Here is a 10,920-nt window from a genome sequence, read left to right as displayed (position 1 = left end):
CGCGCGTGCGTGCGTGTGCGTATGTGTTTGTAAACATATGCAAGGATGAAAGAAGTTTTGTGAATCGGTTCAGTATTTCCCGAGTTTAGCGCGTTCAAACACAACACACTCTTCAGCTTTACATTGATAAAATACAGTTTATATACGCATATTCATCTTCTATTTTATTCCATCTGTAAGCTAGGTCTCTAAGCATGACAATTAATAACGAATAAATTTGATCACGCTAAAAATAATCTTAAAAACATTTTACTCTAAACTTATTTGATACAAAACTTATTTGATACAAATTGTTTTTATGTTTTAACAAACAAATAAACAAACTCTTCAGTTTTATAATATTACTAGCTGCGACCCGCGGTTTCACTCCTATTAGTCCGTATCCCGTAGGAATATCGGGATAAAAAGTTGCCTATGTGTTATTCCAGTTGTCCAGCTATCTGCGTACCGAATTTCATTGCAATCGGTTCAGTAGTTTTTGCGGGAAAGAGTAAAAGATATACACATTAATAATATTAGTAGGATAAGAAGTAGGATAGTATAGATTTATATTTTTATCAATAAACACTAAACACCTGCTTACCGATTAGAAGATAACGTCACTTATGTGATTATCTCATAGTTTTCGAATAAATTATTATGTAATATGTTGCAATTGAATAGAATTAAACACATAAAGCAATAATATTAAATAAGATGTAGATAATAAAAACAAATTCCTATATAGATAAGTTAAATTTATAATATTAATGCTCCCACGCTTCGATAGACAATCGATTCGTGATATGTTCTTTTTTTTTTAATTTTTAATTTTTAACTGAATATATTTAGAACATTATAATTTTTATACAATCATATCGAATTTTTATTATTATTTAGTATAATTAAAATCTGTGTGTATACAAAGTTTTATTCACAACTCAAACGTTTATTTATTCAATCGGATTGCTTATAGAAGCATTATCGAACAGATTCCCAAATCTCTGTAACAGCACAAGTTTCCCATACGATTCCAGCCCAGCGAGGAGGATAAACGCGTCCGCCTGCGCTCCCCGGCGCCGTCCCCGGCGCCCTCGCCCGCGCCGTCCCCGGCGCCCTCGCCGTCCCCGTCCCCGGCCGGCAGCCCCGTGCCGAACACGCACGCCACGTCGAGGTTCTATGTGAGTACAATCGCTACATAGTATAGATCATAGTCGCTTTCTCTGTCCCTATGTCCCTATGTATGCTTAAATCGTTAAAACTGCGCAACGGATTTTGATGGGGTTTTGTTATAGATAGAGTGATTAAAGAGGAAGTTTTATATGTATGACTAGTTGTTGCACGCAGCTTCGCCCGCGCGGTTCAAATAAATTTTCACGGTACAAACTTTAATTCCCTATTTTATCCCCCTGGGGGTAGAATTTATCAAAATCCTATTTTAGCGGATGTCTACGTCATAACATCTATCTGCTTGCCAAATCGCAGCCCGATCCGTCCAGTGGTTTGGGCTGTGCGTTGATATATCATTCCGTCAGTGAGTCTGTCGTGATTGAGTTTTATATATACAGATTATTTTTTTTTATGTCATAGCGGGTAACTGAGCTGGTGGTTCGCCTGATGGTAAGCGATCACCAATGCGAATGCGCTGCCCGCTTTTATGGGGTAAGGGAAAAGGAAAGTGTTAACGACTGGAAAGAAGGAAGGGTCTGGGAGGGGAGAAGAAAAGGAAACGTGCCTCCGGCTCCCCCACTCACCGTACGAAACACATTGGCATGCTACTATGTCACACCGGTCTGGGGATGTGGTACTTCCCCGGTGCGAGCTACGGTCACAAATTGTATGGGTGACCGATTCTATTTGCTCTCGCTACTCGCATAGCTTCCTTGAATATCCGACTCGCACTTGACCGATGTGTTTCTCTGTTCGATTCACAGGTGACGCGGGTGACGCCCGAGAGGGATTCGTCCACGGACAGCTCGAGTCCGTCCACGCCGACCCGCCCCTCGTACTGCTCTACGCCGTCGAGATTCAAAGTTGTGCAGGTGAGTTTGACTGTAGGTCTGTCTGTATGTATGTTTGGTCCCAATATGTATGCTGTAGAGGGGTTAGCATACGCTGGAATTAGTAACGCAGTACTAATTCCATCGTGGGTAGAGACAGAGTTATCGGTCGGCTAGTGCTATCACTTATCCACATGCGAATTGGTTCTGCTTTAAGACGTCACGGTAATCCCCAGTTTGTTTGAGCGTGCTATTCTCAGAAACTATTGTATCGATTTCAAACATTCTTATTTGTTATTGTTTTTAAATTAGCAGAGAATGATTTGCTTCGTTTTAATTTCTTTGTTTTTTATATTAATCAAGTTTGTATTTAGTTTGTAAGAGTGGTGGTTTCAATGGGTCTGACATAAACAATAGTTTAAAAGCCCACTAAACAAATGATAAAAAAACCAGTCTTCCATCGTTGGATGTGTACATGATTCCTCAGCGCTTTAGGCTATATACGTATCATATACGATGTAGAGCCGGATCGCTTGTAACAAATTTCAATAGAATGATAGTTTACTGTGTTAAAAAAAAATTACAAAAAGTTTCTCCTTGGACAGGTAGCCGAGCCGCCCCAAATACAAATTCACCCGGCTCAACCGAGAAGACCATCATCAAGATTCTCCGTAACGAGAAACTACGATACCATATACAACCCCTCCCCCTCGCCAACACCTTCGCCACTGACGGTTGCTACTGAAAAAGTACCTGAGAAAACTCCTAAAAGTGATCCCAATGAAAAAAAATGTGTGAAAAGTGATTCTCAAGACAATGAAAGTGATACTAAAGACGATACAAGTGTAAAAATTGACACTAAAGATAGTGAAAGTGTTGATAAACGTAAAGATGATGTTGTTTTGTGTGTTAGTGACACAAAGGATGATAAGAGTGTCAAAGCGGATGGAGAGTGTGTAAAATGCGATACGGAAGTTGTTAAAAATGAACAGTTAACTGCTAAAATGAAAGAAGGCCGTGTTGATGATGTAAAAATTGTGCAAAAAGCTGAATGTATCCCTCAAATCGTTAAAAATGATGGATCCCATCTGCTAAGTTTAACTGGTGATACTGGAAAAGAAGTTAAAACTGATGACACTAATGTCAAATGTGATAAATTGAAGGATGAAATGTGTAAAGCAACATATTCTGATAGAAATGTGATAAAAGATACTAAAGTGTCAGAAGTTGTTGATAGTGTGAAGAAGTTAGAAAACGAAAAGAAAGAAGGAAACAACGTGGTAATGAAGGGTGACATTATTAGTGGACCATTAGCTGAGATAAGTGTTGTAAAGGTTGATGACAAAAGCGCAAACATTGGAACGCAAATTGACGAAACGAAGCCTGTTTTGCATACGGATGCTAAAGAAATAGTCGCAAGGTCTGGTTCAGATACAGATAATAAGGCTGAATTAGCGTCTAAAAATGTGAAGAAGATCGAGAGCGTAGTCACGGAAATAGTGACGGAAATTGAACCGCTCGAGGTTTTAATCAAATCAGAATCTGTGATACAAGGAACTAAACATGTAGAAAATAAAACAGAACTTCCACCGATATGTTTAATAAGTTCTGGTGATAAAAGTGTATCCGAACCTACGCCTCAAGCAGTGGACAAAGATACGGGTGTTGTTAAAGTTGCTGTCACGAATGTAGTCGATAACATTGATGTGTGGGATCCCTTACGAACTATGTGCAAAGATACGGCTGAATGTGAAAAAGATGTCGCGAATACGCAAACCGTTGAATGTGAAGACGTTAAAAGTGATAACAAAGTGATTGGAGACGCGAATGTGATAAGTGATAGTGTTAAAGATGTTCTAGATGTTAAAGTTAGTGATAATGTTAAAATAGGAGATATACTAAAAACGGACAGCGGTTATAACGATAGAGTCGAACAAGTGTCTCACTGTGAAACAGTTAGTGATGTGGGTGATGATAAAATCGTTAAAACGGAGACGAAATTAGTTAAAAGTAACGTAGAAGTGACCGAAACGGAAAAGTTGGATGTGGAGGTTACGGTTACGGTGAAAAGCGAAACGAATACCGTTAAAACCAAAGTACATAGTGACCAAAATGTAAATATAGGTAATAAGGAAAAGGGGGATGTAGCCATTAAACAAATAGAAGCCATAACGGCTGACTTAGGTAGTTTAATACAAGAAATGCAAGATCTATCCACGAAAACGCGTAAGAAGGATGATTTAGATATAGATAACGTTGTACCTGCTCGAGATAATGTAGTTTTAAAGAAAAATAAGAGTGAGTCGAGTTTAGACAGTCCAGACTTGGAGGTGTCTAGACTTATGCGAAAACAAGTTAGTGCCTTCTGCGATAGTAGCTCTTCGTTAGAAATATCGGGCAGTTCGGTCGAGAGTCTCAACACGGAGCACCGTTTGAACCGGCCGATCATAGTGGAAACGGTTGAATCGAAACGGATGCAGTTTTCGACGGAGAGTAGCATGGAGTCGACCAGTGAAGTGACACCAGTGAACTTGAACGTGTCTATTAGCTCGAACGAGAGCGTTTCCCCGATAATATTTGGTGGATCGAAGAAGATACACGATTCACTGTCCAGTTTGGAAGCTAGTGTTAGCTCCATTGAGTCGGCGCGGCATGAAAAAATGATGGTCACATCAGCTGATTCGGGGATAGAGCACTCATTGAATCCATCAGAAATTAAAGAGGATAGCTCCTCCAATGAAGGCACGCTAACAAACAGTTCCAGTTTGAAGGACTCGGTGAAAACCTCCCAAGATACGTTGACATCGCCGAAACGCACTTCAAGTCTGCTAGATGTGCCCGCACTGAAATCTAAAGGTTTGGAGAGGATGAGGAAGATTTCCTGGGTGGCGCCGTCTCCGAGTTTCCACATACCGAGACCCGATCCGGACAAATTGGAGAACAAATTCCCAACGAATCTGGAGAAGCTTTTGAGTCTCTTCCAACATCCGAGCAGCCTGTTTTCGAGAACAACATCAGAGGAGGATAAGAAATCGACATCTAGCACTCCGCCTAGAAAAGATTCATCTTTAACAAGCTCGTTCTGGTCGTGGGCGAGTTCTTCAGATAAATCCGACAAGGACGATAAAGATTGTGACAGTCTGTCGGAAGCGACGGACTCCACTCTGTCTGAAAGGGTCCAAGTGTCGTTTGTGGATGAATCCTTTTCAAGGAAACTCGACAGTAAGACGCCGTCCACAGACACGGAGAACACATTGAGCGAATTCCAGAGCTTTCCGAACGCAGGAGACAACGTAGTTACCGATAAATCCACCGATGAAAAATTAGTACAAACATTAGATATAAGTAAAACGGACGCAAGCTCGAACGGCGGTAAGCCGGGAGCGTGTGATATTACAGATCTCATTGTGCCCAACGAAACGATTGAAAACGTATGCGAGAATCCGGATCCCGTTGAGAAAGCTGACGCGAAAGTGGACGCAGAGTGTAAAGTTATTGTTAAGTTAGATGAGAAGCCGGTAGATGTAAGGCCTCGATCGTTCGCCTCTGTACTGAAGTCGACCGGCTCGGAGAACTCGTTAGAGAAACAAAGTCCGGACGCCGGGCAGCCAGTCGATAAGCTCCCAAGTAAAGTAATTCGAGGCATCAAGGAAAACATCAGCCCGGAGAACACCATAACAGCCACCATGTCCACGAAGGCGTTGGCGTATGAATTGACAGATAGACAGATTAAAAATCAACCGATAGTCAGCACGATATGGGAGATAAAAACGCCCATGTTGGATAAAAATGAACCGAAACTCGACGAAGTTAAGCCCCAAAGTGATTTGGCACCGATCGCCAATATTGATGAAACCTGCGACGTGGCCGCAGACGATTGTATACAACTAGCGTATATAGATGACGTTAAAGTCGACGACGACAATAAATTCATTAAGGAATTGGGATCGGTCGATGTTGCTAAAGACGCGCTTTCTTATTTGGAATACGAAAATGAAAAGAAACAGATCGAAGTGAAAGCTGAATCATCATTGGCGCAAGAGTTGAAAGACGCCGAAAAGAAGGAACAGTTAGTGGATCTATCGCCGGAGTTAGTATTGGATGAGGCGCTAGAGTTGCCGGAATTGCTGTCTGTTGATATAAAGGGCAAAAAGAGTTCACCGATTATACCGGAGCGGGCAAAGATAAAGAAATCGAACTCTCTAGAAGATTTGACGAAACGCACGGAAAAGGAGAGTCCCAAAATGAAGACGATCGCCTTCAAAGTGCCAGAAAGCACTACGCCTCGTGATATACCAGAGAGACGGGGCAAATTAAGATCCAGAAGTGGTTCCAGTCCAAAATCTCTGCCCGAGAGTTTGAACAAGCCGTGCCCGCTCTCGAAAATGGACTCTATATTGAGTAAAAAAAAGAAAAAGGTGTCGTCTCTTGGGAAAATGGCGAGAGATTCGCTTCTAGCTTTGAATATGAGCGAGGAGGAGATAGCGGAGTTTAGGCGGTCGTACAAACTCACCTCAGTGGAGAGTTTGCGCTCGTTGGAGTCGGTTTCGGAGGACGCCAATTCACAGAGTGGGACGTCCATAGACTCCAGGTGCCGGGCGTGTCTGCGGACGAGTCAGGAGAGTCTAATGTCGCTTGACTCTATAACCGAGGATTGTCGATGTTCGGAATTCTGCGAGCGGCGCACGCATTCGAATAGATAAGAGTTTTAATGTTAAACGGGTATTGCTTAAAATATCATAGTTGAGATGTAAATTATATAGTATTATTGTAAAAAATATGTATAGTTTCAGATTTTATATGCCGCATTAAGATTTGAGTGAAGCGTGTTAAGCTTCTTATTGGTTACGTCTCGCTCGTTCCGCGATGGCAGACGATTTTTTACCCTAAACACTTATGCTATAAGGTCGAAACTGAATGAATAATAGGTCCTAAATATGTCATAGCGTAGAACGAGTGCGACGCAACCCCCATATAGTCGATCGGCTTCATATAATGACGGACATACATACATGTTAATATATTTATAGATATTTGGTACATCAAATTGATGTACTCTGTTTTCTCTCATAAAAGTATATCTAAATATATCTTCGTATAGCCACGTGATACGAAATCGTGAGGTCGTGTTATTTAGTTTTTCTTTTTGGTCCTTCGAGCCGGATTCGGACGGTTCGAGGACAAATCATGGGATATTTAAGTCTAACATACTAATTGAGGTAGGCGTTCTCTATGCATACACGAGATATGTAAAGTTTCGAGTTAAAATTATTATATTATACTTACCTAAATGTTTAAAATGTAATCGAAATAAGTTCAGCAGTTGTACAACAGTTGAGTTACAAACACATAAACGTACATAGGTTACAGTAACGGTAGAGAAATAGGATTCCCTTGTTTTAGCCGAAAAGTGCAATAGAATAATAAGACGCAATTGAAAAATTAGAAATTTAACCAAAAATGTTAAAATATAAACACATAACAATATTAGATATATACTGTGCAATATTCCATTAGAGTTGAAAATTATTAGGCATAAGTTGAAAACCGTTTTTTTGACGTGATTTAAAACTTAGCCGCGTTTATTGGCGAATATATGGTTGCGAACTTCAAAATTATACGTATAACTTTTATAAATTTATATTTTTAAAATGTCGGGTTTAAATGAAGTCTGACAAGGATATTTTAGCGTGCGTTTATATAGTTTAGATATTCCTTTAACGATTCATAGATTTTTTTTTTCAAGTCGTAAACAATTCTCATAAAATCTTTAGAAAAATTTGCCTTTTGTGTATGTAATTTTTGCATCACTCAAATTCTGGCGATATTTATATAATACTAGCTGCACCCGGCAAACGCTGTTCTGCCTTACTCTTATCGTTTAGTGGTATGAAAAATAGATGTTAGCCGATTCTCAGACCTACCCAATATGCTTACCAAATTTCAGAGGAATCGGTCAAGCCGTTTCGGAGGAGTATAGAGACTAACATTGTGACACGAGAATTTTATATATAAGATTGAATTCCAACTATTGCCACCGCTAAAATATTTTTGTGGAACTATGAATCATTCAAATTATTTTAGATGGCAACGCTATGTTGTTATATAGAAAAATTATGTTTTTTTTATATGTATGTATCCAGCAAGATTGTTGAATTGTTGAATATTTAAGTACTGATTGGCCGATAGACGGAGAATTTTTGTTTTTTTTTACAATGTCACATTTTTGTGATCATTAAGGTGCCATTTCTAATTCGTTTTCATTGTGACAGAACTGCCGAAACGCAAGTCTTTCTCTGTAATAATGAATAAAATTATCTCAAAAACGAACTACCCTCAAAATTATATTAATTTGATAGCGTATGGGAAATCGTTTGTAGCCTTTTTCGAAATACTGAATAAATCTTGATTAGATTTGAAATATATTCTTGTAATTAGTTTATTCATTGATAAAGTGTTGCTAGTATTTTTTTTTTCATATTAAGCTCGTTTTTTTGGAATTTTTCAATTTTTTTTTTTTATCTTTTGCTCTCGTTTAAAAAAAGAGAACAATTCATTTAAATGTTTCTAGATTGTTCCATTGTCCAAATTGGTTGTAGTTTGTACTTAAATTATATCAAAATAAAAGGTCAGTACATAATTTTGTCGCACTGATAAAGAGTAACTTAATATATTTTTTTATTGTCATGATTGTAGCTCGTTATATGCTGTGTCGAATTGCATACGATTTTAAGATTCTTAACTGGTATGTGCTTAATTTTTATTATCATTAAATTAATGTGGCAACGACTCTTTTTTTTACATTTGCTAGATTATTGTGGAAAGAAATGTTTTTCGCGCCCTCACTAATTCTATTAGCATACTCTAAATTGTCTATGAACTGCACAGATTATATAACCACTAATGCTGTTATTTAAGTAACAAGGCAAGAGAAATAGTGTAATTTATTTAACAAAGGATTAATCTCCTTTATTTGTACGTACGTAGCCCCACTAATTGCTTTATGGAAGCTATGGTTGACGCCATTTTGAAATGCAAAGTTTTTGGCGGGAATTTTATATGTCAAAGTCAAGTTCCGCCATTTTTTGTGTATATTATCTGTAAATATCGCATAGGCTTAAGCCCGTGTGACACGATGGATGCGTTTGTGCGATTTTTTTTATAATAAAACGCAAGGGCTTTGTTTTTGTGTGATGAAGTAATGTAATTTCGAATAATGTACATTAAATATTTGAATTTAGAACGTGTATTATTTCTTGACAACTTTTCCTGCCTGAGCTTTGGTAACTTTAGACTGAAGTCTACATATTAATTGTAAAAACACAAGCTGTGCCCTTAGATCGAAATCACGATTAAAAATCTTTTCCCGACGATTAAGGGGTGATAAAAATAAAATATAGTTTGAAAAATTTGAAGTAAAAAGCTCGTAATGGTTGAACCGCGTAATGTGTCTGACTTGCTTACATCTTATATATACAAATCAATTGCTGTTCGTTAGTCTCGACAAAGCTCTAGAGTGGCTGGGCCGATTTTGATTTAAAAGGTAAAAAATACGGATAAATGTTTCAAAAAAAGGTCAACGGCGTTGCGAAATTCGCCATGTCAGCTAGTATACGTATAAAAAACTGGCGATCCTTATCAGAATAATAAGATAAACACATGAAATTATTGTATTGTCACCGATCCGTGATAAGTGTACAGAGTTTGAGTTCAATCTGTCCGTTTGAAGTGGGTCAAAATCGAGTCTAAACGAGTCGGTTACATACAAACATACAGGTGAAGCTGATAAATGCGGAAAAATAGACTACGTTGTCCCTGATTGATTATAAGAATGGATGGTAATTGAATAATATCGGGTCTTGGTTTTACGGGAGCTAGCACAACGTGACTGGCTAGTCCTATTTATATATAAAGCTTAGCTTAGTATCTCTAGTATCTTATCTGTGATCCAAATATAAAGAGTTCATCATCATCAGCCCTTATATGTTCGCACTCCTGGGATACAGGCCTCCTAGGGTTCAAGGCCACCCACCACGCTGGCCAAGTGCGGGTTGGCAGATGTCACATGTCATCGAACTTTTGATTCTCGGACATGCCGGTTTCCTCACGATGTTTTTCTTCACAGTTTTAAGCAGTGGTGATGTTATCTACATGCGCAGATAAATTAAAAAATCAATTTCCTGCACGCTCGCCCGGTCTCGAACCCCGACTAATCGATTTTGAAGTCCGAGGTTCTCACCACTCAGCCACCACCGATTGCGAAGAGAAGTATAATTGAGTAAAGGTAAAAATAACAAACAACGAAATCGTCAGAATGAAACCAAATTTAAATGGGACAACACGGGAAACAGCAGCTGTCAAATTAAAAATGAAGCATCAATATCGGTCAATATCGTTCAGAAATTGTGTTCACATTCAGAAATACAGTCGATTTGAGAAACTTTTTTTTTGAAGACGTTTAAGAACATATTTTTTGACATTGCAGGTAGACTTTGAAAGCGATCCGGCTATTGAGTTGACATTTATTAATAGGTTCCTAAGTAACATAAAATTTAGCTCTATTATATACTAGACGCTCGTCCCGGCTCCGCCTGGATATCGAGATTAGTGTTTTATCCCAAGGGAGCATTTAATCGGCATAAAAAGTATCCCATCACCTAGTCAGCTCATACCCCAAAATTACCGCCAAATTGTACAATAGATATTGTTTATTGGTTTTTGTTAACTGTATGTGCATTGTACAATAAAGTGTTAATAAATCAATAAAAAATTCCCTGTTTGTTTGCCAAATTTCATCAAAATCCTGTAGTTTTAGCTTGATTGACGGACAAACATCCAAACAATCAAACTTTCACATTTATAATATAAGTGTGATATACATCGCATATCTACATATCTCCCTCACAAACCTTGAAGAACTTCGATTCGATGATTAGAAAAC

At 38.5% G+C, this 10,920-nt stretch overlaps 1 protein-coding gene across 1 annotated transcript in view; it reads left to right on the top strand.

Annotated features, from left to right (window-relative positions):
• The window catches only part of LOC119838480, a 36,546-nt gene extending 27,327 nt beyond the window's left edge, over positions 1 to 9,219 (top strand). The window contains exons 11-13 of the mRNA XM_038364428.1: positions 1,017 to 1,160; positions 1,914 to 2,021; positions 2,585 to 9,219. Coding sequence (XP_038220356.1) covers positions 1,017 to 1,160; positions 1,914 to 2,021; positions 2,585 to 6,682 — 4,350 coding nt within the window. The 3' untranslated portion in view covers positions 6,683 to 9,219. The remainder of the gene's footprint in view (positions 1 to 1,016; positions 1,161 to 1,913; positions 2,022 to 2,584) is intronic.
• The last annotated feature ends 1,701 nt before the right edge of the window (positions 9,220 to 10,920 follow it).

Source organism: Zerene cesonia, unplaced genomic scaffold (genome assembly GCF_012273895.1).
Source record: "Zerene cesonia ecotype Mississippi unplaced genomic scaffold, Zerene_cesonia_1.1 Zces_u003, whole genome shotgun sequence".
In the NCBI taxonomy this organism is placed as follows: domain Eukaryota; kingdom Metazoa; phylum Arthropoda; class Insecta; order Lepidoptera; family Pieridae; genus Zerene; species Zerene cesonia.
Note: the sequence above shows the minus strand (reverse complement) of the source record. Positions and strands in the feature narration are given on the sequence as shown.